The sequence below is a fragment of the Notolabrus celidotus genome, chromosome 18 (assembly GCF_009762535.1).
Source record: "Notolabrus celidotus isolate fNotCel1 chromosome 18, fNotCel1.pri, whole genome shotgun sequence".
In the NCBI taxonomy this organism is placed as follows: Eukaryota; Metazoa; Chordata; class Actinopteri; order Labriformes; family Labridae; genus Notolabrus; species Notolabrus celidotus.
This window is the reverse complement of record NC_048289.1, coordinates 20,677,379-20,692,405: the sequence shown is the minus strand read 5'-3', so window position 1 is coordinate 20,692,405 and position 15,027 is coordinate 20,677,379. Positions and strand designations below refer to the sequence as shown.

At 39.9% G+C, this 15,027-nt stretch overlaps 2 protein-coding genes across 2 annotated transcripts in view; one reads left to right on the top strand and one right to left on the bottom strand.

The window, feature by feature from the left end:
• The window catches only part of LOC117830342 (A disintegrin and metalloproteinase with thrombospondin motifs 14), a 90,579-nt gene extending 86,556 nt beyond the window's left edge, over window positions 1-4,023 (top strand). Inside the window, exon 23 of the mRNA XM_034708436.1 lies at window positions 48-4,023. Within this exon, the coding sequence (XP_034564327.1) occupies window positions 48-604 (557 nt within the window). The 3' untranslated portion in view covers window positions 605-4,023. The remainder of the gene's footprint in view (window positions 1-47) is intronic.
• Window positions 4,024-4,181: 158 nt separating this feature from the next.
• star2 (steroidogenic acute regulatory protein 2) lies at window positions 4,182-13,842 on the bottom strand. The gene is made up of 7 exons (XM_034708438.1): window positions 13,719-13,842; window positions 13,309-13,416; window positions 13,089-13,225; window positions 12,768-12,926; window positions 12,240-12,424; window positions 7,106-7,199; window positions 4,182-4,632 (listed from the first exon to the last, which is right to left on the bottom strand). The coding sequence occupies exons 1-7, from the start codon at window positions 13,780-13,782 to the stop codon at window positions 4,528-4,530; spliced, it is 852 nt and encodes a 283-aa protein (XP_034564329.1). The 5' UTR covers window positions 13,783-13,842; the 3' UTR covers window positions 4,182-4,527.
• Between the last annotated feature and the right edge of the window lie 1,185 nt (window positions 13,843-15,027).

The following is a 15,027-nucleotide window of genomic DNA, read 5'->3' as shown; positions in this document are numbered from 1 at the left end:
TCCCGGTCTTTCTCACGGTGATGTTTTCTCTCCCCTGTTGTTTCTAGATGAGCCATGCCTGGGAGACAAATCAATTTTCTGTCAGATGGAGGTTCTCGCCCGTTACTGCTCCATCCCTGGATATAATAAGCTCTGTTGTGAGTCTTGCAACAAGAAAGACATCTTTCCTACGCACACTCTTGACCTCCTGAACACCCCTGTGGCTTCTGTGGAACCTGAGACCTCTGCCCCTTCTCACGCTGCATCACCAAAAGCTCCTCTAACAACGCAGAGCCCACCTCAAACCACTAAACCCATCAGCAGACGGCTTCGCTCCACCACTCCAGTGCCTACCACCTCCGCAGCCACAGAGGCCTCGCCATCCACGGGTGCTGCTCCGCCCCAGGGTCCCTCCAGTGACTCCTTCCTCACAGCTGGGAGGGGAGACTCAGACCTGGGGCCTCTTCTACCTCCAGGGCCAGCACGGCCCACAGCGGACTCCAGTGGAAGTGCCTCCAAAGAGCACAGTCCAAACAGCACTTTAGGGCCGGTCGCTGCTGCTAGGTCAAGAAGGGACAATTTAGGATCAGAGAGGGACTCGAGTCACAGAACCCTGACAGTTTAGAAAACGAGGAGTGATGTGATCACGCTGCTCAGTGAGACGCTCTCGAACATCAGCTCCCCGCTCGCAGCATCTGAAAGACTCACAGTCTGGCTGCAGATATTTTCGTACTTTTTTTTCTTTTTCTACAATATTTTTTTCTTCCACTTCAGTGAACGTAAACCAGACCAGTGATGGTACCTCATCAAAACTCCAGAGTGATCTGTGCGCAGTGTGGCTCCGCCCCTCGTGCCTCAAACGGAAGGAATTAATGGTTGTCAGGTGCTGTAAACTAAAACGACTACAAGACGTGCTCAAAATGTGATGACTGCATTGCTACATTCATGTTTTTATCTGTGTACAGTTGTGTAAGACTGTTTTTTTCAAGTGCATTAGAACTACTATTGAACTTGTATTGTGAACATTTGAGGAGAGGTAATAGGCCATGTTTATGGAGGTGCGTGTGTTAGGTACAGAGACATGAGTGTGCCATGAGAATGATCAAAGAGTGACAGCATTAAAGCTCCTGTAGGGAAGTTTGAAGCTGGTTGTGAAATAGACCAAAAATGACTGTTGATACCTCTAAATACAAAAGTAAAGCAGTACATTAGGAGGAAGATTTTCTTTTATTATAAAGAGATTTTTAATCACTGTTTTGGCTGCCACGGAATCGGTGTCAACTCGCTGCCAAAACAACCTTTGTTGACCTTTTTTTTTCTCTGAAAATGTTCACTTCAAGGACAGAGGAACGACTTTTTATGTTACAGCCAACTACTTGTGCATACACAGGACAAACTTTAACAAGAGATTACAGGTATACGTTTGACCACAGGGGGCGCCAAAAACGACATAATGAAAAACCCTCACAGTAGCTTTAAAGTACAATTAATTAATACATTTCTCAGTTAAATGCTCATATACAAAGGTGATGCTGTTTTCAATAACACAAAGAAAATTTGCATTGAAGAAAATAATTTTAAAAATGAATATACTACAATTCAGCACTTACCCCTGTCTCATAATTATCTACTGTATTACATTACAGCATGATCATCAGAGCTTCTTTTGACAAAGAAAATGTCACAAACTCTTCCAAATATATTTTTTCATATACTTTTCTTTTATTGCCGAGCAGGACCGTATTGATGGGATATACAAGACACGTTTCTTTTTTCTACATACATCTGGAAAGGTGGGATCTTCTAGAAACAGGCTTTAGTAATGAAAAATCAGTATTCATTAGATCACTTATCTGTACAGCGAGTACACCCTTTATGACAGGTTCCAGCTGTCAGTCAACGCTACAATTCCAGGGGCATGACCATAGACTGTAAGGGCATGACAGATGGAGTGATACATTACAGAACAAAGTAGGAAAGGTTATCCGACAACTGAGGCGGAGTTACGATTCTTTTCTTATGGACACAGTTCTAAGTGCAGTAGACACATTAAACAAATTACATTTAATTATTATGGTATAAAAATACTGATGCTATAAGTTCTTAATTTACACACGAGGTGTTTTGACCATGACCGGAGGAATTTTACCCCGGAATTACGTGCGTTTTGACCAAAGGACCCAGGGCGAAAAAGTAGTTCAGGGGTAGATAATCTCCCCCCTAAAAAGCCCCTATGATCGCATTTTATTGTATTTAAATGACAATTTAATTTGAAAATACATTTTATGTGTTTGTTTATCTTTATATCCCATCAAAATTGCTTTCTTCATAAAAATTTAATTTGGTTCTTAAGTTTTTTTTTCTTTTAAAATTACTATTGAAATCAGGCGTCCTATATTCTGGTAAATACGGTAAATAAGAAGATTGATGCCCCTTGTGTCTGTGCATTATTAATGGAGGTAGGGCCAAGACGCTGTTAGATTTTTATTTATTTTTTTAAGAGAAAGAAAGACTGGAAACGGTGCAACTGTTAGCAGGGCTACGTTCAAGAATCAAATTCACATCATATCTCACTAAAATTGATCCTGGTTTCTCGCTCGCTACAAGACATTTTAAACAGTTTTTAAAAAAAACTCAACTCAACTCACCAAGAAGTTGCTTTTTGACCTCCAACCAAAACATATTTGTTTGTGCTATTTTTAGCTTTAGCTTTTAATATTAGTATTCCTCCATTATATACAGAGCGAGGCAGTGTTTTAATATTTTTCCACCTAAACTCAGCATGAAAAGTGCTTTATTAAGGTTCAGAATACCTTTCCAATATTTGACATATTAGATCGTAAACAAGTGCTCAAAACAGTTCAACCAGCAGGGTTTGTTGCAGAGCCACAGAGTTCAAGCTGATGACACGAAGCTAACAAATCATACATCTTATTACAAAATAACCTCAGCAGGAAATCAATGGTTAGAAGTCTCCAGGAGCAAAATTCATATGGTGTAGTTCAAAGTTTGGGAGAAATCAATTTGGTAGAGTACTTTCTAACATTCAAAACCACTTCCTGCAAAGGTAAAATCTGCCCTTTAACACAGGGAAACTCAATAAATATGTTTAATCTAAGAGGAAATACAGAAATGTGTTAGTATGTATCACTTGGGGCATAAAGTAAAATTTGGTTTTGAACTTAAATGACCATCACATGTATTAAAATTTAATGGTTTTTACTAAAACTACTGTTTAACAGCAGAATACTTTATACCAAACTAAGGATCCAGCGAGGCAGTGTTTTCAGTTACTTCAAGTATTTCAGGTTTGCTGTGGAGACATGAAGGTTTGATTTGAAGCAAGAAACTAAGAGAATTGTTACCCCCAAAAAAGTCCCTCATAACTCCTCCATTCTATTTGTCGTTTAAAGGCACATGTACTTTACTTAGTTTATGTTTTAGAGTGTATCTAATGGATCAGAATAAAACAGCTGTTATCTCTTTTATTGTTCCACTGGCACACTCCACCCTCCGTATCCATCACTCCATGCAGGGAGCCATTTGGTTTTCCTGTCCCTGGTGCTCTTACTTGTATTTTTGTTTGTTTTTTTCACCCTTAAATCCAACATACTGGTGATTCTCCTCACTGGTAACAAATCACGGCAACCCCCACCGTAGCATGCCCTCCGTCTGCCTCTGTGGAAGTCAGTCACTTACGCTTTAAAAAACGGAACGATTGAAGAAACAACCCTTTCTGTTATGTTGTTTTTGTAACTGATATATTTTTCAGATAATAATGTATATAGTGTAAATTTTCCAGTTATGAAAAGTAATAAACAAACAGGAATAGAGCAGAAGATGTGATGCAATTGGAAAATACAGGCGATGCCTGACTGTGCTCATTGCTCATACTGTCACACCATTCCTGCATTGCAGTTCATAACATCATTATGTTTATTGTATAGTTCTTGTATATACGTACGTGAATGAAAGCTTTAAATGTTAATATTTATTGAATTTTTAAGTGATATGGAGAAAACAGTAAAACACATTTGAAAGAAATGAGACTCTCTTGGTGTTACTCTGTTCGTGTGGTCTGTATGAACTGTAAGCTCTCTTCTTTGTTGGTGTTTCTTTTATAAAACCTGCTACTCACAGAGCAGTTTATTAATTTAATTAGATTACTTTTTAATAACTGATCAATGAAAATGAGTCAGGCACAATGGGCTTATTCAAGTACTTTATTAAAATTTCCAGTCATATTCAGGGATTTCTACTCTCAGTCTTGTGTCAATAATGACTCCTTATCAGGAGGTCATAATGAGGTTCATCTGTGACATTAATTCCTATAATAAAAAAGCTTCGTCCCACCAGACTGACACCCTTGTCTGCCAGCTCTGCTAAGCAGAGCACCGAGGCTCAGTGACTCCTCCAGGGAGTGTTTCTGCTCCGGTTGAAAAGACTCCACTGTGCCGAGCAGCCAGGCTATCACTGTGTCTCCAACTCCCAGTGTTCCCCGGAGTGATGACAAGGCGCTGCAGCGATGTGGGAATCACACAGTCTGAGTCAACCCAGTGTGGCGCTCGCTGCCAGACGTCTGCGGAGGTGTTCGGTGAAATCAAGCTGTGCCCGGGGCAGAGCCTGATTGACAATGGATGTCGGCAGCCAGCCCTGAAAATAACAATATCCTCGTTAGACTGAGTGAGTCCCAATTATCTGAGAAGAATGTTGATGAGTAAATGAATGAAATGTGTCAATCATGGATTTTTGTTTAACTTCCATTCTAAAAGTCAAGAATAAATTTCATATATACGTCATATATTATTACTCTTTGTGAAATCAAAATAAGAAAAGCAGTCTTTGGTTTGTGGTCAAATATCTACAATGAACCATGCATAAATGATTACAGCTTACTGACTGAAACCCTTTGTGATATGGCTAATCCAACCTTTGTCATTTGGCCACTTGAGGCAAGTAGAGGAGTAACTGACACACAATTTCCAGTACAAAAGACAACATACAGGAAAATGTAGCAGTTAAATTTAATGATGCAAAGATTTCTGACATGCTAAGCTGCATTATACACATTGTTTCATACATGTAAGTGTCTTAACAGGTTTTGATATTGGTCTCTGTGGCCGCCATATTGAAAGGAGGTTCTGACCATTTGGACCCAAACCCAGAACTGGGTCTGATCTTTAAAACATCTGCATAGTGGTCGATAACATTCTTACTTTCTTTTCATGTAAAAATGGTTTGGCTTAACACGCAGCAGGAATTTAAAAGTGCTATTAGCTAACACCCCCCCTGCCTAAAATGGACTTTAAAAAGGGTCAATTTGACCCGTAACATAACAGGAGGGTTAAAAAATGTGAAGTGGACAATGAAGAAGTTGTGAGGTGAGGATAAAGTACAGTAAGCTAAGACAATTTAGCACACAGCGTAGCCACCGATGACCATATTTGGGGTCACATTGTGGAGGACTTAAGCAAACCTGTTAGCTGGCCTGTTTACTTTTAATTGTTCCCATTAATTAATATTCCAAAACTAATCAACAAGACATGGCATTTTCCCTTTCAGGAGTAATGAAACAAGATTTCACTGTCACCAATGTGCCTAATTTGATATATCAAGACTTATATTTAGTCTTCAAAGCTGGAATATAAATTAATAAGTGCCCTGATGAAAAGTGAAGCTAACCTATATCATGCAGGCAAAAACAAGAAGTTATGTTGTGGGTCAAATTTACCCTTTTTTAAAGTCTATTTTAGGCAATATATGGCTTTGAAACCAGCTAAATGCAGCATAAAAATCTGGACAGCATGTGACAGAAGAGGTGTTAATTTATCAACATCACTTCATAAAAAAAAAAAAAAAAACAATATGTAAATTAAAATAAACATGTAAAACTATTTTATTTATATTTAGGGCTTTCCAACGTACATTAAAAAAAGTTTTAACATTAATTTTAATGAAAAACGAGTGAGTTATCCTTATTGAGCTATGATCTGTGAGATGGTTAGTAACAGAGTTAAAAATTAGATTTAAAAAAATGTGTATTGGGATTTTTTTTGGTTCTGACACTTAATAATTGAATTGAATTGAATAAGCCCCGAGTCAAATTGACCCAGGAACATTGTTGCTGTTCCAGAGTGACGAACATAACAGGAGGGTTAAGTTATAACGCAAGATGCAAGAAAGTGAAATCTTAAACTCCTCTCTTTAAAGGATTTGTTTACCACCATTTCTTAGTGAAAACACGACATGAAGTTGTTTAAGCCCTGAGTTGTAGTTAGCTTACAGATGTAGATGTTTGTATTATATTATGGGTTTCTAAAACACAATATGGAAATACTTTTAAAGGCATTGGGAAGAAAACTCATTTAAGTTAGTGGTGATCCTGTTTCATGACCATCTTTTCAAGGTAAGTAACATTTTGGATTGAATGTCAGTTTGTGGTGTGTATACATAGTTACCTACCCATATACTGTACACTGAATGTTTTATTACTTTGCATTTCACTGCAAAATGAATGATTATATCAGGCTTTGTTCCTGAGAAACATCTGCCGCACTTCGCTCCTTAAAGCTGGCAGCTAAGTCAGCACAAGGCACTTTGTCCTCGCTCCTCACCTGTCGTGCTGCTCATGATTAATTACACCATTTACCCTCTCCATCTCCCCAGCCACAGTTGTAGGCATACTTACAGCAGCTTTGATTGTATATTCTGCTTATATAGGTACTCCCAGGCTCAACAATTCTCCCTCCATATCTCAGTGATTGGTGTCTGCTGAGTGAACATTCACACTGTGTTTTTCTTAAAGTGCAAGGATCAGAAACACAATTGTTAGGAATCATTTCCTCTGTGCCCTGTGCCAGCCCTGCTGTGTCTCAGACCACACATTATTTTAGGAAGTTGTTTTTCTGAAATCGACAGTCTGGAAACAAAATTGTTGCACGCTGAGGTTGTTTGTTTACTGCAAACAGTAGAACACTGCAGAGTAATAAAAGAAGAGCCCCTGAACACTCACATGTGATCTGAACTCTGAAAAAAAACAAACACACACATTGCAAACCCTGAAGGCTGCCGATGCTTATCCTTTAACCAGTCATCAAAATGTAAACCACACTAGATGTGTATTTACCTTTACGTCCATGTTGAGGAGCCATGTGAAGCGGCTTTTTCTTCTGTCGCTGTCCAGAGCCTGAATGACGATGCAGGTTGGTCCATCCTCAGCTCTGCAAACATACAAACAAGACCATGATGTACTTTCAGTCAAACAAGGTTGTTATGAATGATGTTCATTTTGGTTGTTATTTCAAAACTATAACAGTCATTTCAAAGGAGAACCAAGGGGGAAAAACTTGAACTACTGATCAACATAAAAGGTTTTTCTTGTGCACAGTGTTTCTTGGATCCTATCCAAAATATTTCTAAACAAAATTTAAAGTTTACTAAAAATCTATTAAACTGGTGCTGAAAAAAAAGTTGGGGTTTTTTTTGTCCATTTTTAAAGCTCCTGTGAGGAACTTTCAATTCACGCTTATTTTGGAGCCCCCTGAGGATTAAGCAATATCTCTTATCTCTTTGTTGATCTTGTTCTGTGCACATATTAATATGATTTTCTGACAGAAATCTTCTGTTACTGTCTTTTAATAGTCAAATGTATCTCTCATATACCTCTTTTCGACCATCGCAAACCAGGTTGTATTTCCAGACTGGTGCTCACGCTGGTTCGGAGCTGGTTGAACTTGCGAACCAACACAGCACCCATTTGTTTTTCCACCCGCTTGAGCCCATGGAAGAGGCACTTCATGATGTCAGATTTACGTGACCTCTTTTCCCAGAAGCACTAGCGCGAACTTTCCCTCACAACAACAACGATAGCAAACAACGGCAGCTTGTCTCCTCAGCCGCCCACTGCTTTGCCTTGGAATCCATTAGTCTCTTTTATTTTTTCACTGCAGGACAATAGCGGAAACAAGTTTGGTTTGTGTTTTTGATCACGGCAACTCCACGCCCCGCCCCTTGTCCCTGACATAAGTGGTTCGCGGTTCTAGACCAGCAAAGAGTTGGAGCCGCTCTGGAATTGGTTTTCCCGGCCGGGAGCCGGTTCACTCGCAGTCGAAACACGAAAAAACGGTTCCCAATTGAGCGCCGGCTCCGAACTGGCTCTGAAACTGCCTCGGTCAAAAAGGGAGAATAGTGAATCTTTGCTGTGGGAAAAGTTAAAAAAGGCCTTTTTTCAGCATGCTGTCAATCATGTGGAGTGACCCGTGGCCTTCACAGTGGTCACTGACAGTTTGTAAATCATAATATTCAATGCCTATCTTGTTGCTCATGTTCTTGTTCACTTTTATAGGTCAGCAAAAGGCATCACTTTAAATTTCAGTCTTTTACGCGACATGTTAAAAAATTCCTTACTGTAGCTTTAATCACTCAGATTTCACATTTAACCAAGCGGCAACCTCTGGGCTCAAACTATGAAGCCCATGCGTAAGTGTTATAAACTGCAATTCATGGAGAATCCGCTTGAGGCTGGCTCTGGAAGTACCGCCATGCACTAGCCAAACGGCAACCTCTGGTCTAAAAATATGAGTCCAACGCTGAAGTGCAAAAAGCTGCAGTTCATCGAGAATCCGCTTGAGGCTGGCTCTGGAAGTACCGGAAGTCACATACACACGAATGGGAAAAAGACAATCTTTACAGCAGAAATAAAACATGTTTACAGCCTGGTACAAAAGACGAGTGTAGTCTGGATCCCTCATTTCTCTATCAGCACACACTGTACGCAATGGTTCAGAAGATATGAAGATTACGAGTTTTGGCCCAAATAAGGACATGACTGACTTGACTCCCGGACGGGAACACATAGCTGTTGGCTAGGAGGCTCAAACTCCGCCTCTTTACGTCACACTCTGCCTGGTTGAGTTCCGCATTTCCAATATGGCTGCCGCCGTCGATTGGCTTCAAAACAGCACTCAGGAACAGATGGGTGACGTCACGGATACTACATCCATATTTTATACAGTCTATGCATTTAGCTCAATATTCATTTGTTTTGTTAAATCAACACAACACATTACGATTAGACAACATAAAATAAGGCTTACTATAGTTTCTCTACCACAGCGAGAGTAAGTGTGTCTAAAAAAAGAACCATTGATGAACTAAGAAGAAACAGGTCAGGCACGGTGTTAATGAATGTGATAAAAAGCAGCCTCAGCCTGACACGATGTGCTTGTTTTGGTTCTTGAACTTGAGTGACCTGAATCTTCAGTGTGAAGCTAGGTGGCTATATTAGTTGTGTTGTGTGTGGGAGGTATCCAATGCCAGTTATAGTCTTTCAGTTGTGTCTGTCTACTTTGAGAAGCTCTAGGTCAACTAAATGATTTAATTACCTTTATATCATTATTATCTAGTGAGGTAAATCTGCTTGCCTATTGTATTTTGAGAATAATGTTGAAATTGGTATAATGACAGCAATTTTCCAGAGTACAGAGGAACAGTCTTCCTGAACTTGGTTTATACTACGAGATAGATAATCATTTTCTAGGAATGCTACTTTCTACGAAAGCTTTTTTGTGTGATTATTTTCTTAAATTAGATATCCATCATCATTATTAAAACATGCCCGATAAACAAAAAAATCAGATCCAGATTCAACCATTAGTGATTATTTTAAAGCCACAGAGAGGAGGTTGATTTTGTTGTTTTGGTAAACCCTGTGGACAAAGCTGTACCTCTAATCTGTTTTTAACTTTGTTCTGAAGTACATATGAAGTATATGCTAGCAAAAACAGACCTTAAAGATAACTTTATGTAAAAACAATCAATCGTCTCCCAGATGGTCTCATTTAAATTTGTAGCTGATATAGAGGCATCAATTTTAATTTCTGTATGTTACGAACCAGCTAAAACCTCCTTACAGGAACTTCACCCGAAAAGCCCTGAGCATAGCAGGCGACCCCTCCCACCTGTCTCACAGCCTCTTCAGTCTATTGCCATCAGGAAGGAGATTACACAGTCTCTGGGCCAGAACCAGCAGACTGAGGGACAGTTTTATCCACCAGGCAGTCAGGATGCTGAACTCTCTCCCTGTTTTGCCCCCTCTTCCCATAGTGCCCCCTTCACAGACTTAACCCGGTCACTGCCCCCCCCAAATCATCGCTGGGGTCTGTCATCCTCAGGACTGAAACACACACACTCACTTTGATTTTAAATTGCACTATAGCAAAGTTTTTACATTATTTCAAAACTGTATTTTAATATTTTACTCCTACTCTTTTTAATTTTAGCTTGTCTTTTTCTAGCTATTTCCTATTTATCTGTTGTTGTTGTTGCTAGGTCTGAGAGAGAAACGTAATATCAAATCCTCTGTATGTCTGGTGCATACTGCAGTTTTTGACAATAAAGAAGACTTTGATTTTGACTTTTTAACTGTTGATAGAACTCCTGCTTCTACAGACATACAAGTGACAAGAATAACTGCCCTGCTTTAACCTGGTGGCTACACCTGCCAATACAGTATCCACATGTCTGGCATTTCACTTGGTAGTCATCAGCTCTTATCATTTTTATGTTGGTTAAAATTAAAACTGCCACGCTAACTTCAAGTACAGCCTCCACACAGCTATCATCATGCTAGGAGGATTAAAGCATTTTAGGGAATATGTCACAAAAAATGAATGGAGCCTCAGAAAGAACAATGAATGGCACACAACTTAGAACTTGGTCTGAATCAGAAACTATATTGCGCCCAAGACCCTGAAGTGCCAACATGCCAGAAGTTAAGGCTCCTGTGAGAAGTTTATAGCTGGTCATGAAACATATAGACATTTCTAATTATGACCTATGTAAATGCTCCTGTACAGAGTCTGGGTGTCATCCTCGACAGCACCCTCTCCTTCACCTCCCATATCAACCACGTCACCCAATCCACCTACTTCCACCTACGCAATATTAACCGTCTCCGTCCTTCACTCACTCCCCACTTCACAATACACACCGCCTCCATCCACCACATCACAGCCATCCTGCAACAGCTACACTGGCTCCCCATCACAGACCGGTTCAACTACAAAATACCTCTCCTAACCTTCAAATCCATACACAACCTTGCCCCTCTATATCTCTCTGACCTCCTCCATACTGCCACACCCGTCCTCCTCCTCCATCCACCTCCTCCTCCATCCACCTCACTGTCCCCCTGCTCGTCTTGTTACCATGGGGAGCAGAGCCTTCAGCCGCTCTGCTCTGCTCTCCAGCTCTGGAACTCTTTCCCACACGACCTCCGTAATAATGACTCACTCCCACATTTAAAATCCAAACTCAAAACTCATCTGTTTAAACTGGCTTACTTCATCTGACCGCAACTCCACTGTTTATCACTTAACACTTTTTAAATTGTATTTTATTTACTGTTTGTTATTTAAACTCTGTTTGTTTTTAATGTTGTAAGGTGACCTTGAGTGATGAGAAAGGCGCCTATAAATAAAATGCATTATTATTCTTATTCTTATTCTTATTCTTATTCTTATTCTTATTCTTATTCTTATTATTACAGGTTTTTTTTCAGTCACATTGAAATGATTGCTCTCTTACTTTCTTTCTCTCCTTTTTTTGTTTTTGACTTTACTTTTCTTTTTTAGCTTTAATTGGATAGGACTACTTGAGACAGAAACAGGAAATGTGGGCGAGAGTTGGGGATGACAGGCACCAAAACTTGTCTGGCCAGGAATTGATCTCACAATTAGTGCAATGAGGACTTGCGCCTCTGTATAAGAGGAGTCTGCTCTACCAGCTGAGCCAAACTGGTGCCACTTGATTGTCTTTTCTCTCATTTGTACACGTTTAGTTGCCACACAATCCTTTGTTTAATTTGCTTTGTCAGCTGTCAGCCTTTTCTGTTCTGCTATTTTAAACCTGAAACCACTGCTGCAGCAGGGTAGGTGCCAGACAGTGATTCACATCAGACACGTCTGCTTTTCTGACAGCAGAGACTTAAATTAAATATTTTACCGGAAAAAGAAGCAGGATGAAAACTTTTGATTAAAAAGACGAACACTCTCTTCATGTATTACTTGCATGTTCAAGGAAAGACATCAGCAAAGAGAAAGATGAACCACGTTTTCCACAGGGGGTGCCAAAATCAACACAAACTTTAAGTTCCTTACTGATGCTTTAATCTAGCTGCTGCGTATATTTTGACTCAGTATTTTTCATGTTCAGTTACAGAGTGACAGAGACAGAGTGATGCTGCAGCCACATCGTCTTACCTGACAAAGCCTGACTGGGGTGGGAAGGATTTCAGCTGAATAGCAGCTCCTCCGAGACAAACTCTGGATTCTTGTTTGCAGCTGTGCCTGACGCTCAAGAAGTCCCTCTGGCCGATCAAATTTCCTGCCGTCTCGGCTGAGACCTCGTGTGTGACCATCGTTCCGGGTCCAACCTGCTTCAGAATCTATGAGACAATAATGGAAATATCAAATTAGTTTGCTAAACACTGCATGAATGAAATTCAGCTTACCAACAGCTTGTTCCATGGCTGTCCATCCTGGGAGAGAGATATCTCCTTTTTTGCCCCAGTCGGGTTTTTAAAAGAATTAGTCCTATCTTATTTCCTATCTGATCACTGGATCAGGTTTATACTGTGTAAATTTTAGGCTTGCTTGTATTGATTGGAATTTGTGATTTTGGTTTTCAGATATGCAAATCTGACTTGGCTTGAGAGGTCTACCAGTGCAGGAATGCAGAACAGCAGACAATTTATTCTGTAATCGATTGTTGGAGGATCAATGGCTTACTTTGATTTGTTGTATGCTTGGGTTCCACATGTGCATCTCCTCCACCCTCACAAACAAGAGGTTGTAGAGTTCTTCTACACTTCCGTCTAGGACCGCCTCCAGCCTAAAGACCCTCCTGGCTCCCGGCATCAATTTGCTACAGATAACATCTCCGTTACTCTGAGAAAAGAGAGCGACAAATAGCAATCAGACCGTATTTATTGTACCACAATGGGGGCTTGGGTTCGTGGTCATTCTAAGGACAAAAGGAATTTTTGTAGAACATAAAAGGAACTTTAACAAAGATGTCAATCTAACGCACTTAAATCCAACTGATGTTACCTCTGCAATCTCCACCCTCCATCCTTCTTTGTCCTCCAACATGCTGACAGCCTTCCTCATCGCTTCTTGGCCTTGTTCTATAAAGAACAGCTGATCTTCGGTGGCATGCACAGGCTTCATATCTTCATGTTTGGGTTCTGCAAAACATCAATTTTAGTATCCTTTCAAACACTCCACTCCACATAGCTTTATATGAAAAAAAAAGAACTATATTTCCCACCTATATATTTTATTCCTGCATGCATTCCTATGTGATGTTGCATCTGTCTCCAGGTCTGCAGGTGTGTGATCTCCTGGCCTATCACTGCCACAGCTGTGCGTTGAAGTCCTGCAGGATTGGACGGTTCAGAAAGGCAGAGCTCATTAGCAGTGCTTGCATGAAAAGAAATAAACAGAAAAGTCCTCCTTTAGATTACTGACAGTTTTTGAATCAGCTCAGACTGACTGAACATTTTTCAAAGCAACTTTTATGCAAAAAATGCAGCCAAGAGTACATCGCATAGAGAAAGAGTTGTGGAAAAACATGTCAGAAATCAATTTTAAAAGTCAGTAAGATGTTAATGAGACAGAAAAAAGAGTAAGCATTACTTTTGGTTTAAAAAATATATATATATGTAGTGTTTGTTGTACCTGCCATACTCCTCAGGTGGGGATAGGAGATTCCACAGCAGAGCTTCACAACCGCAGGCAGCATGTTGTCTGTCTTGGGCAGTGACAGCAGAGCACCAGAGCAGGTCTCGGCTTTTTATACAGCCCGTGAAGGACACTCCACCGAGATAAGGAAGAGGAATAGATAGGACCTACTCTGAATTTTGAATACTGAAGGCCACACTTGGCAAGAACTTTCAATAACCTAAAGAGAGACTTTGATGCACCAGAAAGGCAGAGAAAGAACTCTGGTCCTTAAAACATTAATGACTTGGTGTCCTTAAAGCTGCTGTGAGGAACTTTTGTTTTGTATTGATTCTGGCGCCCCCTTGTGGACAAAGCAATACCTCTTATCTCTTGTCCTATACATGCAAAAGTAGTGTTTTCAACAAAAACCTCATCCTGTTGTCTTTTAACAGTCAACTTTATCAGGCAATGTGATTATTTTCCATGAAAACAGTCAAATAAAGGCAGTTTCTGATCATCTGGTCTGAAACCTACCCCCTCAGGGTGGTTTCAGGCATTAAAAATGACAACAGAGAAGGTGTCAGTGTTGCTGCTGATGGTCTTGTTGGCTATTGAAGGTCATAAAGAGACATGGGTATCATTTTCAGTCTGTTTCTCAGCCAGTTCAAAACTCCTCACAGGGCCTTTAAAGTAATATTTAATTCCACATTTAAAAAAAAGATATATCCGAATGAAAGAATGCAATTGTAATGTATGATTTGCAAAGTATGCAGATGTGACATTCGGCTTAAAAGCATTCTGAGAGTTCATCATCCAAAATTCATGAAGTGTCATCCAAAATAGATCTGGCTTTTGGTCAACAAAAAATTTATTATATTTCTTTCAAATATCTCATTTTTCTTGCATTTCAAGAAGATCAGACTCTTTGTGCATATTGTGAAGTTTCTCCGGCCCTCAAGGCTTCATCTCTGTGAAATTTGCGGTTAGTTTTTACTCTGACAAAGTGGGTTATTTTATAAAGTACAGAGGTTGTGTGCTTTAAAAAGAAGACAACATTATCTTTCATAGTCAAAAAAAGTGATGTTGCATTCATCTCAGAGAAAAGAGCAACCCTGTATTGAAAATGTAAGCCAATGTGGAAGTGCAAAAAGGTGGAGTGCTTAAAATGTTTGCTTGAGGCTGGCTGCAAAAGCCAAAGAAACCCTGTTAGGTGTCATTAACAGCAAAATCAAACATATTGGTGCTTGTCATTTCTGGGCCTCCGAATGTCTCTCTCAAAACTAATGGGGGACATCACCCAGACTACATCCATGTTTTATAAAGT

Bases quoted from the DNA above. Each gene is read 5' to 3' on its own strand.
- star2 (XM_034708438.1), bottom strand. From the start codon at position 13,782: ATGCTGCCTGCGGTTGTGAAGCTCTGCTGTGGAATCTCCTATCCCCAC. The intron at 12,927-13,088 runs GTAACATCAGTT...CTCTTTTCTCAG, and splicing joins GGAGGGTGGAGATTGCAGAG to AGTAACGGAGATGTTATCTG. The intron at 12,425-12,767 runs GTAAGCCATTGA...ATTGTCTCATAG, and splicing joins CAAGCATACAACAAATCAAA to ATTCTGAAGCAGGTTGGACC.